This window comes from Carica papaya, chromosome 1 (genome assembly GCF_054855325.1).
Source record: "Carica papaya isolate Zhongbai chromosome 1, ASM5485532v1, whole genome shotgun sequence".
NCBI lineage: Eukaryota > Viridiplantae > Streptophyta > Magnoliopsida > Brassicales > Caricaceae > Carica > Carica papaya.
This window is the reverse complement of record NC_142309.1, coordinates 8216437-8232777: the sequence shown is the minus strand read 5'-3', so window position 1 is coordinate 8232777 and position 16341 is coordinate 8216437. Positions and strand designations below refer to the sequence as shown.

The following is a 16341-nucleotide window of genomic DNA, read 5'->3' as shown; positions in this document are numbered from 1 at the left end:
ACATTAGGAGAGAAAATCTAAAAGGTACCGTTGGATCATAACATTAAGTTATTGAAATATGATTGTAAGCCTATTATTTATCTAACAATGTACAAAATACTGACTAAGAGACTCGTGTATTTGATCCTAACGAGAGTAGACATAACCTACACAATGCAATTCTTGAGTTAGTTCATGGAGCAACCTAGAGGCAAACAACACACAAGGTCTTAAGGTACATTAAAGGTACTTTTAGACAACAACTATTTTATTTTAACTCATTAGAGTTAAGGCTAAATGCCTATAATGACAGCGATTGCAGAGGATGTTTAAACACTAAGTGAGTCACAAAATACTGCATTTTGATGGTACTTCTTTAATCTCCTAGAAATTTAAAAAGCAACAAAATATTTTTAAATCTTCGTTTGAAGCATAATACAGAGTCATGGCGAGTGTGTTGTGAACTGACGTGCATATGACATTTTTTAACTACCTTTAGGATTGACATTTTAAAAACTCTTGTATTATATTATGATAAGAAAGTTGTAATGCACATAACAGATAATCCCATGCTTCATAAAAGAATAAAATACATTAAACTTAATTGCCATGGTGTAAGAGAACATTATTTCAAGACATATGGAAAGTAAGCAACAGTTTGCAGATATATTCATCAAAGCTATCGAGTGCATTACTTAGCCAATACATGATCAAAATCAGAGTAAAAAGTATTTACTCTCCATCTTGAGAGGGAATGTTAAAGGATTGAAGAGCATAGAGCCCAATTACCCAAGCCCATGGGCAATGAAGAAGTGGTTACATGTCATAATGAATGGCATGTGCGGTATGTGTGTGTATATATATGTAAATCTATATAGGTGTATTAGGCTAAAATTGGTGTTGTTGAGATGTATAAGTTATGTAGGTATACCATTATTTATGATTAAATTGTTAGGTTACTCATGTTTTAGAGATTAAATTATGTATTTGCCCTTTTTTAAATAGTAATTGGGGATAGTTTTTGGTATAATTTTTTTTAATGGTGGAATAAAAATTTTGCTAGCATATACCAAAATATATTATGATAACAAAGTGTTTGTAAATATGCCATATCCTTTTACCAAAGCATCTATAGATATTCCACAATACCTTATTATTGAAGCTCTAGTAAAGAGAGATAAGAGTTTTAGGAAAACTCTGAATGGCTTGAAAATGTAATTTAAAGCATCCATAAATATTTGTTTTCTCAATAATTATAAGAAATTGAAATTTTTAACTAATAATATTTTTATATTCTATTAAAATTATGACATTGTTTTATAAAATTTTTTTATAAAATATTAATTCTTATTATTTCGAATAAAATTTTTATTACTGTCTCATAATTAAATTCAAAAAAAGTTATAAATAAAAATTATTTATACCTAGCAGATCTTAAAGATATATATAGATATATATATATATATATATATATATATATATTAGGCATTTGTTAAATTTAGCTAACTAAATTTTAATTTTATTTAGAAATTTCAAATAAAATTGATTCTTTTGGATATTATTTTTAAGTAAAATATTATTCTTTTATATTAGTAGATGTTCAAATAAATTATACAAATAATTTTTTGAATAAAAATTTATATATTTCAATAATTATGCTGCACGTACACACCATACGCAATCAATTTTTTTATTAAATACATATATACGATGCATAATATAATTTAAACATACCTTTTTATTTAAGAATTAATTATCCAACAAGCTAATAAAAATTTAAATTAATTCAAAAAAATAACTTAAAATACACAAAAGGCATAAAGCGAGGTCCCAGAACTAAATGACGGAAAGACAGAGCCGAGGTTAACCCTGTAACCATTTCCAATATAAACACACCCATCACTAACTGACCCACCACCATAAATAGTAGCCTCTGTATTATATGACCATAAAATCTTCCCAGTTTTAGCATCCATTGCATATAAAGGTCCATCTTTAAAAGTTGAACCACCAAACAGCACACCATTTGCCACAGTCACAGGGCCATTAGCAGTTGCATTGGCGGGGTCAGCAACTGACCATACTATTTTTCCACTGCCAGCATCCATAGCCACCCATCCACCAGTCGTTGAGATTTCTTTGGATGGCTTTAGAGTGAAATTCTTGCCATTAGAATTAGCAATGTTGGTGTAAACTCTTTCTCCATCTGTTGCTGCTCCCCAGGTTCCCCCTCCCGTAAGACCTCCTGGGCCAGCTTCCTATACCCGAAAAAAAATTAATCATTAGTGTAAATGTACTAATTAGAAAAACTTAATTCAGAATCAACTCACAGTAGACCAGAAGAGGGTGCCATTATCACGATCTAAAGCCCAAGCAAAGCCACTTTTTTGAACAGCGACAACTACATCTTTATTAGTTCTGTTAACACAGATGCTTAACATCATTGGCGCCTCCCCGAAATCTGCATCTGGGTTAGGTCCCGGAGGGCAACTAGGAGTTGAAAGATTGTTACAAGCGAAAAACCATACATCATAGCCTCCCAATTGATGGAACCACTTGATTGTGCCAGTGTCTAAATCAAGGGCTAGGATTGAATTTGAATGGTTCTCTGGCTCAACACATTTATCTGGATGTGTAGGTTGTGTTTGATTATTCTCTCTTTCTTGGCATTCCCTTACATGTGAAGGTGCTGAGTACAAGTTTCCTGTGGCAATATATACATGATTTCTGTAGATATCTATGGAAGGACTGCTACCCCAAATGGCTGCTCCTGCATACTCTCCAACTTTGCCAAAATTATCAGGCAACATATATGTTTGCCACAACAATTTGCCTGTTCTAGTATCTAATTTGGAAAAACTACCACGAAACGTACAACAATTATCGATACTTGCACCTTCTTCAAGAGAAGATGTACCAACATAAAAACCCCTATTCAGACCAAGTTAGATAAAAACATAGTCAAACTCTAATAACACAACAAAATATATATGTACATATGTATATAATATTGTTACCTGTTGAAATATGTTCCAGACATGGTAATGACGCTTGCAGGATGATCATCAAGCTGGGTTGACCATACAAGCTTCCCTGTGGATCTTTTAACAGCAATAACAACAGCTGGGCCATATAATCCAATAATCAACAAATCATCTGCAATTGCTGGAGTTGTTCTTGACACAGTTGTGTTCACATTAATAACAAGACCTGAACCATTAATCCCTGTTAATTCAAACAAGTTTTTCTCCCAAACAAGTCTTCCATCTGTTTGGTTCACAGCATATAAATATCCATTCCAGCTTGGAAAATAAACTGTTCCATCATAAATTGCTGGTGTTGCTGTTGTATCTGAACCTGTATAGAATCCCCACTTCAATCTTAGCTTTGAAACTGTTCTACGACTAATCTTATTTTCGTTCTTTGCATATCTGCGGTTATATAAATCTCCACCATGATTTAACCAGTCTTGTTTCGCTGTAATCTGTTTTGTAATTAAACATATCATTAACATCAATATTGGAATATGTCAATTTATATATCTGTAATTTTGAAGAAATGAGAGAGCTTACTTGTAAATCTGATACGGCTGCGATGGCTAGAAGGCTGAAGATGCATAGTGAGAGTTGAAGAGAAAGACTTTTGCAGAATCTGCCAAGCGCCATGGAAGTTGAATTAGCTATTTTTGTTATTGATTTACAAGTTAAGAGTACTAGTTTATATAAATTAGTAGACTAACCATTTTGTTGACTTCCTGTCAGATATAATGTTCGTACTTTCGTCATCTAGAGCTTTTCCCTGGTTCTTTATTTAAGAGGAAAGAGATTGCATTAGACAATAACATATTGTAGTTAAATAAAAATATGTAATCAAAGTCAGTTTTTGATACAATAATTTTGCTTTCAAGTATGAGTTCGTCATATTTATACATAAAAATTTGCAGCAAATTTTGACTTTTAAAACATAAATATAAACACATAAATGAATATTACAGATGCCAGAGTGACGCGAGACAAAAATTCTAAAAATAATTTCATTTAAATTTCAAAATTCAGTGCCTTTTTTAAATGTGTGATCACACGCAAATTAATTTATTAATCTATATTCTTTTTTCTCTCTGTTCGTCTTCTTATCTCCACACAAAAGTGGTATCGGAGTGCTTTCCTGGCAAAAATGTCGGTCTATAGTAATATAGGATCGCAAGAAAATAGGAAAATCAAGGAGGTAGCAAAGAAAATGAGAGATGTTGAAAAGAAAATGAAGCAAGAACAAGGCATAATGAATCAAGAATTGGGTGAAGTGAAGATAGTTTTACCAATGATCGGCAAGCAATTATCCACAAGCAGTCAATTGGATTCCCGACGACAGGAAGGAGAAGTGAAGAAAGTGTTGAGAACTCTCTTATATTCCTCAGATTTTCAATCTTCTAAACTCTCAAAAATCTCTTCCTTCGACATGTTTCTTCTTCTTTTCCACTCGAAAAAACCCAGATGTTTCCTCTTTCTCCCTCACGTCCGAGTCCTCTTTTATAGCCGAAATCCACCATCATCATGCGCTAAGGATCTTCAATTGATCCTCCTTGTCTCGCCGTTCTTGGAGGGATATATGACCCCTGAAAAATCCTACATTTTCCTCCTTTTTCAGCCCCATAATTCCCCATTCTCATCTCTTTTTCTGCTACCCAAAAAGCCTATGACTTCTTTCCTTTTTAGTTGGATTGGGTATTTAAAATTGGATTTTCTGGCTCAGGCTTGTTTTAAAAGAAGAATAAGTCGGCTTTGTCTTTTAGGCTTTAATAATGGAAAAAAAATGGAGGCTTTAACAACGGCGTCGTTTCATCTCAACTGGAATTTGAAACGAGACTCGAAGCCTGATACTCCTATCATCTGCCTCTCTCGCCAGGATTCACTGTAACTCGGGAAACCCATAGATGGGTTCTCTGTATAGAGCCTCAAAAGCCCTAAAATCGCAAAACCATGGATTTTCTCTGCTCTACAATTCATCCAGATTTTGGCCACTATCTTCTATATTGAGACAAACTTCACACCCTACTTGCTTAAACAACCAACCGGGACTAAACCACCCGTTTTGCAGTCGTCCCCGCCAAAACAACAAAGAAACTACAATAGATTTGAGCCAATACCCACCTGAAAAGATTAGAAATTTCTCGATAATTGCACATGTTGATCACGGAAAGTCCACATTAGCTGATCGGCTTTTGGAGCTCACTGGTACTATCAAGAAGGGCCATGGTCAGCCTCAGTACCTTGACAAATTACAGGTGCGTCGTTTCTTCAGGAAGAACCTAGAGTTGGAAATTATTCTGGTTTACGGGTCATTTGAATTAATTAAATGAGCCAAATATGGAGTAATATTGTGACGAATTCTTTAGATTGAATTCTGTGCAAGAAAACATATTTTGGTGTATGTTTTGTACGTTAGTTCTTCTTAGTTGTCCCTGTATTTCTGTTCATTTTAATTTTCTTGTAGAGTTTGTTATTTTTCTATTCCAATAACTATAGTCTGTTACGTTATTATTGGTATTCAGAAATACTTCTCTTGTTTTCTTGTAAAACCTTCCATTTACCTTTTGTTGTAAATTCTGGAAGATTTTGCTCTTGCAAGTGATGAGACGTTAATGTCAACTCAGTGCTGCCTGAACTTATAGTATCTACCTAAAAATTTCCATTTCTGATTATAACTGTACTGGAAATTTTTTAATCATGTGTACTAACAATGCCAAGTATTTAGCTATGTCATTGGATCCGGTTGAAATAATGTCTAAAAAATATCCATTTTTCTCATGTTTACGTGGAGGGAGATTATGCTATCAGAAATGCTCTATAAAATGAATCTAATTTTTTGGTGTTGCAAAAGTTACTGAAATTTTGACACTATTAGGTAGAAAGAGAAAGGGGGATCACTGTCAAAGCTCAAACAGCGACCATGTTCCACAAACACAAGTTCCAAGGATGTGGAACTAATTGTGACCTCGAACCTTCAGGTTTCCTATTGAATCTAATTGACACACCTGGTCATGTGGATTTCAGCTATGAAGTATCAAGATCTCTGGCAGCTTGTCAAGGTGCCCTTTTGGTTGTTGATGCTGCCCAGGGAGTTCAGGCACAGACAGTTGCTAACTTCTATTTGGCCTTTGAATCTAACTTGACAATAATACCTGTCATAAACAAAATTGATCAGCCTACTGCTGATCCTGACCGTGTTAAGGCTCAGTTAAAGTCAATGTTTGATCTTCAGCCAAGTGATACCCTTTTAACATCTGCTAAAACTGGTCAGGGTCTTGAGCAAGTCCTTCCTGCTGTCATAGAGAGGATACCTCCCCCTCCTGGGATCATTAGCTCACCATTGCGTATGCTTTTGTTGGATTCTTACTATGATGAATACAAAGGAGTAATCTGCCATGTTGCAGTTGTTGACGGTGCACTTCACAAAGGGGACAAGATTTCATCTGCTGCAACTGGCCAGTCTTATGAAGTATTGGATGTTGGTATCATGCATCCCGAACTTATTCCTACTGGAGTCCTTCTCACAGGACAAGTGGGATATGTTGTCACCGGCATGCGCTCTACGAAAGAGGCACGTGTTGGAGACACCATATATCACACTCGAAAAATTGTTGAGCCCCTTCCAGGTATATCCTCTCCTTTTATCCCTGGAACAAAACAATTAATTTGTGAAAGGTAGTGTGGAATGGTATGATAAGGTTACTTCAGCCTCCTGTTTCATGGCTGTGGAGTTGCTTTTCTGTTACTCTGTATTGTTGGTTGATACAAAATTAGGAGACTTTCCTTCAGATTAGCTTGCATATTCAGAATCGACAATTGAACGCAAAAAAGAATTTTAATTTGGATGTTGATTTTAAGAAATAATTGGAACATTCTTCTATAATATTTTGTGTTAGACTTGCCAATTTGTCTGTTCTGTTTTATGATACATTTTTATTCTTCCATAATTCAGGTTTCAAGCCAGCTAAACATATGGTGTTCTCTGGTCTTTATCCTGCTGATGGGTCTGATTTTGATGCACTTAATCATGCAATGGAGAGACTGACATGCAATGATGCCAGTGTTTCTGTTACTAAAGAGAGTAGCACAGCACTTGGACTAGGGTTCAGGTTCAATCCCCACCTTTTAATCATTTACTTCCTAATGCTTCAAATCAAGGAGTCTATTGCTATATAGTAATTGTTTTTTTTAATCTTGTGTTTCATGTGCAGGTGTGGTTTCCTAGGCTTACTTCATATGGATGTTTTTCATCAGCGGCTAGAACAGGTGCTTTTACTATATTTGCCATCCTAATCCCTTTCCTCCCTTGTGGCTGCACATGTGATCTTGTGTTACTTGCTGCAGTCAGAGGTTGATGCACTGCATGATTAACAAATGCTGTATAAGTTTTGCAAGCCATTATCATGAGCATTGCTTTATACAGTCTATATTTGTGTTATGAATGCCAGGAGTATGGGGCTCATGTTATTTCCACTGTTCCAACTGTCCCATATATATTTGAGTACTCTGATGGAAGGTACGTATCATAATGTTTTTATAATATTGTTTTCCATGTTTTCTACCAAACAATAAATGTGTCCTTTTAGCAAAGAGCAAGTACAAAATCCTGCAGCATTGCCCTCAAATCCCAAGAAACGAGTTACAGCCTCTTGGGAGCCTACAGTACTAGCAACAATTATCATTCCTAGTGAGTAAGCCCTCGTACTCCTGTTGAGTTTTAACTTTTCTGCTATCAAAGCATGTATTTATCCATTTGCATTTGGTACTTGAAGATATGTCGGGCCTGTCATTACCCTATGCTCTGAGCGGAGAGGGCAGCAGTTGGAGTACTCATTCATTGATAGGTACAGCTTTTCCTGGAATATTTAAGCTTTTCAGCCCAACCACTTGGATTTCGATGATTCAAACTTCACTAAATTCATCCTGATCCTGTCCTGAATAATATCCCATTTATTAATTTAATGAATTATTTTATATTGTTAAGATCATTCCTAGATAATAGTTCCATCTATTAGTTTAATGAATTAGTCTATAGAGTTGTGAATTCCAAACTCTTACTTTATGTTCTGTGTTTTGGCTATAACTTATTTGATATGTATATTCACGGTTTAATCAATAATATTCTGAAATTTTAGGAATTTGTATTTTGCAGCCAGAGAGCCTTTATGAAGTACCGACTACCTTTGAAGGAAATTGTTGTTGACTTTTACAATGAATTAAAGAGTATAACATCAGGATATGCCTCATTTGATTACGAAGACTCAGAGTACTCTCTCTTCCTCTTCCTCTTTCTCTCTCTCTCTCTCTCTCTCTCTCTCTCTCTCACTTACACAAAAAAAGAAAAAATACACACGGCAAAAATAACAACAACAATAGATATACTAACCTACTTCATAAAGAGTTGCGATCAGGAGTATGTGATGTGGCAGATGGGTAATGTTTAGAGCTACTATGTTATATACTTCCATTAAAATAAATTCTCTCTTATTGTTTAATTAGTGATATATTGGACGATGCCTAATGGTAGAGCTTCAATTTTGTTAGTTGTGGACATTAATTTGAGAGGGTAAGCATAAAAGAGGAGAAGGAGAAGGGGAAGGACAAAGGAGATAAAGGATGATGAAGAAGGTTTTATTTTTATTTTCGAAATAGAAAAAGGAGTTTTAGGAGAGGCTACCGTTTGAGGGAAAGAAGGGAGTGCAATATTGTATTTCTTTAATGATTATAGATGATTGTTGAAACTGTCTCGAAGAGCAGACCATGATTCTCTTTAAGGAGATTGAACGAAGGAAAAAGGAGAAGGTAAATGGGAAACGGGCAAAGCCTAACGGCAAGAGTAGACAAGTAGTTGACTGGTCTAGAGGATTGAAGAGGTCGCGGTCTTCCATCAGTTATGACAATCTGAGGAAGGGTGATTATGAATGTAACTCAATGTTAGGGCAATTTATCTCTTAGAATGTTAGTGGAGCCTATCACATTAACATGGTAGCATGACCAATGTTAGTGGAACCAAACTAACCCTTCACGTTAGAAGTGGCTACTGGTCTTATTACTACAGGTCATTGTGACCATAAGAGGTGTGGCTCTCACTACTGTTGTGTTAACCAGCCTAACAATCTGGACATCCAGAACAAGGAGCTTTGTGCACTGCCACTATCTCAATCCATTATTGATAATCCCCTGATGAACCCTTGAAATTTAATAGCATTCAAGGAGACATTTCTTTCTATTGCCTGACAAATATCTAACCACATCACCTTCTAAAGCTTCAATCTGTTCAGTTTCCAAACAGGGGTTCCTCAGTTGTTTCAGTTGTCACATCCAGGGCAGATAATTGTGCATTGGTGGCCAGGAAAGAATTGTCGCCACAGCAGTAGCAAGAATTATTGATGAATTTCTTTGATTTGCTTTGGCATTTCAGCTTTTGTGTGGACCAATGGAGGAAAGTTTTTTGGTGAGTGTGGAGTGTGGAGTGTTCTAGATTACTGGGCTACAAAATGGAGTAGTGGTAATTGGTTTGGGGCTCAGTTGCACGAACATCTATATGTATGGAGGTTTTCTGCGTTTTAAGAATGCTTCAATGGTTTTTTCCTGTAATCAGGCTTTCTCAAACTACTAGGTTTAGGTCTGGCAGCAGAACATCAGTATTTCCAAGCAAGGAGCATTCCAAGTGTGTGTAGAATAGAAACCATAATTAATGCTCCCAGTTGCTTCTCTGTTCTTATGGGTTAGCAGCTATTACTTTCCAATATAAAGAGACTTGAGATTTTGAAGTGCTCATCTTACACATCTCTGGGTTTCGGTTTGCAGCTCGTGGATTTGGCCATTGTTGGCCTACTTGGTTTCATGCATCTCCTTTATGCACCCTTGAAGCTGTTGGCCCAAGGTTTAGCAGTACCATTGAGTTGCAACAAATGGTGATAGCCAGTCGTACTGCCTTTCCCCTTCTGCACCAGTGTAGTGGTGGAAGCAAGTGGTTCCTCTCAATCAGACTGTTCTGATACTAGATTGTATGGCATGGGACATTAACCTTAAAAGGCTGGCCAGAAATAGAGAAGGAAGGAGATAGAAGGTAACAACTAAAGGTTTAAATAGAGTAGGGCATTATGGAGAGGAGAGTGCCATATTGCTATTAATTTTCTATTCTGAATTATTGTTGAAAACTGCTACAAGAGCCGCCAGAGGATCCAGCTACAGGAGACCAGGAACGCGATAAAAGAAACAGTCAATCATTGGCCTCCTTGATTTGAGGAGAAAGACAAAAAATGGAAATGGAGACAAACTGATAGACAATCACATACTGCCCTGCCCTAAAACTAGACCACTCTGCATGTTCAGCTGGCTAACTAGAGTTACTACTCTTGACTTATCTCTTGAAATGATCCTATTTCCAGTTGAATTTACTAGGTTGACTTGCAGGATCAGCAGGTTGACTCAGATTGACCATCAATTTTACTGTAAAAAGTGGCATAGTTGAATCTATTATACAACATCGTATACAGCTCCCTTTTAGCTTATGGCATGACGCATTATGCTCATAAACCTTGTTTGTCTAGTCTCTTTTTACTGATTTAATTTGTCACAACAGTTATCAACAGTCTGATTTGGTGAAACTTGATATCCTCTTAAATGGACAACCAGTTGATGCAATGGCAACTATTGTTCACAATCAGAAAGCTCAGCGTGTTGGTCGTGAACTGGTGGAGAAGCTGAAGAAATTCATAGACAGGTAGGTATTATGTAAAGCAAAATTGTTGGGCTGATGTTGACTTTCTGCAGTAGTCCCAATTGATTTATTTGTTTCAGGCAAATGTTTGAGATAACCATACAAGCTGCAATTGGATCAAAGATTATTGCAAGAGAGACGTATGTTCACAATCTTTTTTCCTGATAATATTTTTCATACATTTTTTCAGAAGGTTTTCAGGCCAGTGCCTGTGAATCGATTAATGAACTAGCTGAGCTACTTTTGTTTTCAGGCTATCGGCAATGAGAAAGAATGTTCTTGCAAAGTGTTATGGTGGGGATGTTACCAGGAAAAGGAAGCTTTTGGAAAAACAAAAAGAAGGGAAGAAACGGATGAAGCGTATTGGTTCTGTAGACATACCTCAAGAAGCTTTTCATGAACTACTGAAGGTTTCATAGGGTAAGGTGTCTCAGAATCTGAATCAAAGTATTTTTGTCATGACGGTAGTAAGGGAATGAGGTAGCCATGGATTAAGTGGGACAAGGTAGCTGAGAATCCATATGTACAGTTACTTCTTGAGGGCCCCATGTGGTGCTTCAGAATTTTGCAACTCTGTCATGAAGTAAAAATCAGAGGAAACTAAGCAGCTCAGCTGAGTTAGTTACGTCCTCCCCATTTTAGTATAGAGCCGGAGGGTCTGACTCCTAACAACGGATTTTGGACTAATAAAAAAAAAAAAGCTACTGAATAGTTGCTGAATTTGGATGTAAGTTATCCAGGATAGCTGGAAATGGAGGCTTTTGAAATTCATTGGAAGAAGCAAATAAAAATGTGTTGCTTGTTGGTATTTGTAAGGTGAGATAGCTCTCGGCGGAAATGTTCTTAAAAAAGTTATGCATACTGATGATTATGATGCAACTCTGACAAGTAGAATTTTTGCTGTTAGCCATTTTGTCATTATAGTTAAATTTATAACTTCCATTTGCCAAGTCTTGAGTAATAGTTATTTTCTATTTTATTACGATTTATTGTTTGTATGTTTTAAAGATTAGGAACTTTACAAAATTTTGGAGAGTTAATCTATAAATATGTAGGAACTTAAATTTGTATAATTAGAACATCACAATTCTAAGGGGATATAATCTCTATCCTCTGATAAAAGACCCAAGTAAACGCACAAATGCCTCACATTTTTAATTATTTACGTTGACTTACAAATCAGTATTACATGATATCAAGAGATTAGCCATTCTGGATACATACAATTTCTAAGTTTGCTATTTATTTCTAGACTAATGAAAACAATGTTCGTTGACAAACTTATGCTTCCGTAATTTATTTTTAGATTAAATAAAAGTTTTAAAAAAAAAAATAAAATACGTAATAAAAAATAACAAAATTATGGAATTCGTCTTCCATTCCAAATGCATTTCGTAACAATTGGTTCTATTTTAAGTAAACTTGATACGTTATAAGTAATTGAGTAAGGATATAAATTTTACTTACTAAAAGCTCCGCATTTTATAACATTGACTCATTTTCTACAAATGTGTGAACTTTGATCTCCTCATGTTGATGTTATTTTAGCTAAACTTCAAATTTTTAAATCTTGAATATTGTAATATTGACTAATTTTAGGCCAACTTTAAAAGCTTATGTAAAATTTGTCAAGATACAAATTCACTTTTTAAAACTCTAATATTAATGTTAGATTATTTTTCTATAATTATATAATGAAAGTAGAACTGTAAGCTAAGTCGATTCAATAAATTATTTGTTGGTAGCGCCAAATTGTGCACCAATTTTTAATTTCATTCAGATTTTTTTCTTCAAATCATTGCTTCCTTCCAAACTCTCTGGGGCTCTTATATTCTTCGCTCGTCAATTTTGAGGTTATTATTCGGTTTGTCGGCTCTAAGTTTAGCTGACATACATGCAGCTTTGAGAATGGCTTTTTTTTTATTTATTTACATTGACTGGTTTTTACGGCTTATTTTGCTTTTGTTTGAGATTGTTTTGAGTTTGTTTGTATATGTTTATTTGGATACAAGAACATCGAATGAGTTCTCTATAAGTTCTCACAGATATGGTAGAGGTCCCGCCAATGAAACAAAATGTTAAAAGCCACAAGAAAACTACACGTACCTTGAGGTAATTCTATTTTGTTTTAAAAGATAAAAGGACCTTCATTTTTATGTATAAAAACGCAAATTGTAATTTGAAAGTATAAAATATACACTTGTCGATTCTTATTTTCAGACCAACAAATAACATCCCAAAATAATTAAAAATTATATCCAACATGTCACCTCTTCTTTTCCTTGTTAACAGAAGTAGGCAAGGAAGTAGCAACCTTAAAAATGGAAAACGGCAATGGAGGCTGGTTCAAACCTCCTGTTTTAGGTTTGGAAGAGGAAAGTAATCCATTGAAGTAGCTTGATCCACATCCCTTGGCTCCATCCTGGCTCGATGAATTATTGGAAACTGCTACGGCTTGTATCAGATTCTGCCCACAATTGATCTCCTTTCCACTTTTTTCTTGCTCTGCACCCGCGTTTGTTCCACTGCCAGCAACCATTGTTGAAATAGCTGCAGCGATTACTGACTGGAAGCTTGGGTCTGTAGTTATGGCTTTGGTCAACGTTTCTGTCAAAGACTGTTGAGAAGCTGCAGCTTGCTGGCTTTTTTCCAAATTATAATTAGATGAAGAAGATTGTTCGTGGGATTGTTGTGCAAAATTTGAAAAAGGTCCTATTTGAGTTTGAGTGTAGGGTAGTGTTCCAAAACTTGCAGGGTACCCATTTCCCCATATGGTTGGTAGATTAATGGTGGATTTATCTGAGGAAGAAAAATTGAAACTCGTTGAGGGAAATCTTTGGTTTGAAAACCTGTTGAAATTTGTAGATGAAGAAGAGGATAGGGGTGTAGTAAGGTCTAGAGTAACTGTTGGGAGCAAAGACATGGAAGTGTTTGGTAAGTAGAATTGTTTTGTTCTTGAACTATCATAGAGGCTGAAGTTTGATCCATGGAATTGATCAGTACTGGAATATGCTGTGACTGAGGAGCTGACCATGGCCGACTGCGTTGACAATGTGGACGAGCCTGATAACAGCACGGAAGCAGCAGCAGAAGTCGTGGATGCCATGGCCGTGGCCGAAATTGGAAGCGGGTGATTGTGGGTTCCTTCATAAGTGGTAATCAAGATGGACATATCCTCGGCACATCTTTGTACCTAGAATCATTTTTTCACAGTAAGGATTATGGAGAAAAACATGTTTCATGACTACCTCCTAAACTCAGAAAAGAATAATTGTAACTACAATTGTTAAACTATAAATAATTGATTGAACAATTGTATATTAAATTGAAATAGTATTAAACTATAAATAATCAATAATTAAGCACCTGTTTTCTAACTGGGCAGCCTGGAGCAACCGTGCAACGATAGTAAGCTCGTGGGCATGGATTCCCTTTCGCAATTTTTTGCCCGTATTTCCTCCACTGGCATCCATCATTCATCTATATATTATTTCAAAATATCAAAATTACTTAAACTGAACCCAAATAAGAAAACAATTAATTAACCTTTCATCTTAATTTGCAGTTCGGTTATATATTTATATACTAACCGTTGGTGCATCGCATCTTGCTCTAACACAAACCCTAGCTCTCTTGACGTGATTTTGTTGTGCAGCTTCATCGTCTCCACTTTTCATGGTCTTCTGAATCTTGCTCGGTGGCCATATTTCACCTGCTTCTTCTTCCTTTGGTTCTTCTGAACTGTTTTCTGGGCTTAATTCACCAGATAATTGAGATTTTGAATCCAACCCAAGTGTTAGGCTGGCCTTGAGATGATCTCCACCATCCTCTTTAGCTTTGTTAAAATCCCTTGCTGTGATCTTCTCTTCTTTTTTGGCCTCTTTTGGATTTCTCCCAAGGCAAAGAGACACGAGTTCTGGTTCTTCATCCTCAAAATCGTGAGAATTAGGAGTTGAAGATTCAGATTTTCTTGAACTTTCTTGTTTCAAGATGTTGAAAAACCGCAGTTGAAGGGACTTGTAATCCTTCTCAATTTTCTCCAACATCAGTTTTAGTCTCTCATTTTCTTCTCTTACTTCACCCATTTCAGCCTTTGCAGATTCTAGTTCATCCTCCTATATCAATATTCGAAATATAATCTATCTTAATTTTACCCGTCAAGTTCCATGGATTTAAAAGAAGACATCATTCTGAATTTTGACCATCAAATTCTATAAACAAATCGTTTAATTACCTGACCATTTTTGTCATCCATTCTAGTCCTTGGTGAAGACGAACAAAGACCACCGCCATCTTCATATTCTCTTCCAAACCCAACCTGAGAGAATTAAACTATTTAACAATCTCGTATGTATATATATATATATATATATATATATATCATGATTATCAACAACACCCAATTAAATGTTTGGTTACTGGGAAAAAAACTAGTGATCAGAACTAGAGGATCTTTTATATCAGCAAATCAATAAAAGAGTAAATTAGCGAGAATTATCGTAACTACACCTTGGTAGGTTCTTCCTTGCACGTAATTTCTTCTTGAACGGAAGCATCTGGTTCTGCCATTTTTAGCACCAACTCCATATAAATGGATTTAAATGGAGTCTCCTCTTTTCTTTTTGTTGTATATACGCACTGCTGCTCTGCATAAATGAATTTCCTCATCTACTTATAACAACGCCTACTTGTCACAAGACAACCAAAATGTCAACACCCCAACCATTTTTTTTAGCCTTTTATTAAGATTAAAATAGTAGATTAATTAAGAAGATGACGGAGAAGAAGAAGAAGATTCAACTTCAACGTTTCAGAGATAAAAAAATTAGAGGAGAGTTGATGAGGTATGGGAGAAAGAGAAAGGCTAAATTTGCGGCGACGACCTTATTTTTATAATATTGCATGGTAGTATCCTTGAAGCTTCTTGTCCAGGGAGGACCGCATGGCCAAGTCAAAGATTCAGTTTAGATTAAATTCTTTTACCTGCTTTTTTTTTTTTTTCAATTCACATTTTTTCTTTCAAAAAATTTATATCATTTATGATAGATAACTAATTAATTTTTTTAAGTAAAAATTTAAAAATTAAATAATATATTAATATTAATTATAACATAATTGTAACAACACATATTCCAACGTTGTAGCTCATCCAATTAATATTATTCATAATGTCATCTATAAGAGAGATTAATAATATATCTCTAATTCATAAATATTATTTCAATAGTACTTATTTCACGTATCATTAACCAAGTAAATATATATTTATGTTTCAAGTCTCTACTAAGTTATCTCCGTAAGAAACAATACAAGAAAACCCTTTAACTAAAGCAGGGACCGAAATTACAAGTATTTCCTCCTACACACAATGACATCAATCATATCTTATAATTAACTCTCAATTATTCAATCTAAGTAATGACAAGAAAAGTTCCCTGCAAGTGCTTAAGTTTGGCAGTATGACTCTTGTTCTTCTAACTCTTGTTTCCCGTTTTACCGCTCTGAAATTTATAATATAATGAACTACATCACCCAGTAAGTAGAATATGCACATCACACCAAAAGATTAGAGAAAAACATATTACAACTAAATGTGGTGGTACAATCCAG

At 35.3% G+C, this 16341-nt stretch overlaps 3 protein-coding genes across 5 annotated transcripts; 1 reads left to right on the top strand and 2 right to left on the bottom strand.

The window, feature by feature from the left end:
• Window positions 1-1699: 1699 nt before the first annotated feature.
• LOC110820200 (uncharacterized) lies at window positions 1700-3644 on the bottom strand. Its single transcript, XM_022049628.2, has 4 exons — window positions 3552-3644; window positions 2997-3463; window positions 2310-2910; window positions 1700-2237 (listed from the first exon to the last, which is right to left on the bottom strand). Exons 1-4 carry the CDS (start codon window positions 3642-3644, stop codon window positions 1779-1781), a joined length of 1620 nt encoding a protein of 539 aa, XP_021905320.2. The 3' UTR covers window positions 1700-1778.
• A 456-nt stretch (window positions 3645-4100) lies between these two features.
• On the top strand, window positions 4101-11681 carry LOC110820201 (Small GTP-binding protein). Of its 3 annotated transcripts, XM_088217932.1 has the most exons (11): window positions 4105-5260; window positions 5881-6631; window positions 6958-7114; window positions 7217-7271; window positions 7454-7521; window positions 7592-7696; window positions 7778-7849; window positions 8158-8271; window positions 10594-10734; window positions 10812-10871; window positions 10985-11681. In XM_088217932.1, the coding sequence occupies exons 1-11, from the start codon at window positions 4910-4912 to the stop codon at window positions 11148-11150; spliced, it is 2040 nt and encodes a 679-aa protein (XP_088074058.1). In that variant the 5' UTR covers window positions 4105-4909; the 3' UTR covers window positions 11151-11681. The 3 variants fall into 3 exon arrangements, 2 of the variants coding, with proteins under 2 accessions (XP_088074063.1, XP_088074058.1); XR_015818443.1 differs by lacking the exon at window positions 10985-11681 and having other exon boundaries at window positions 4101-5260; window positions 10647-10734; window positions 10812-10865; XM_088217937.1 differs by lacking the exons at window positions 10812-10871; window positions 10985-11681 and having other exon boundaries at window positions 4101-5260; window positions 9816-10733.
• A 1228-nt stretch (window positions 11682-12909) lies between these two features.
• On the bottom strand, window positions 12910-15501 carry LOC110820168 (putative WRKY transcription factor 72). The gene is made up of 5 exons (XM_022049597.2): window positions 15241-15501; window positions 14966-15049; window positions 14322-14846; window positions 14098-14211; window positions 12910-13924 (listed from the first exon to the last, which is right to left on the bottom strand). The coding sequence occupies exons 1-5, from the start codon at window positions 15397-15399 to the stop codon at window positions 12998-13000; spliced, it is 1809 nt and encodes a 602-aa protein (XP_021905289.2). The 5' UTR covers window positions 15400-15501; the 3' UTR covers window positions 12910-12997.
• Window positions 15502-16341: the final 840 nt, after the last annotated feature.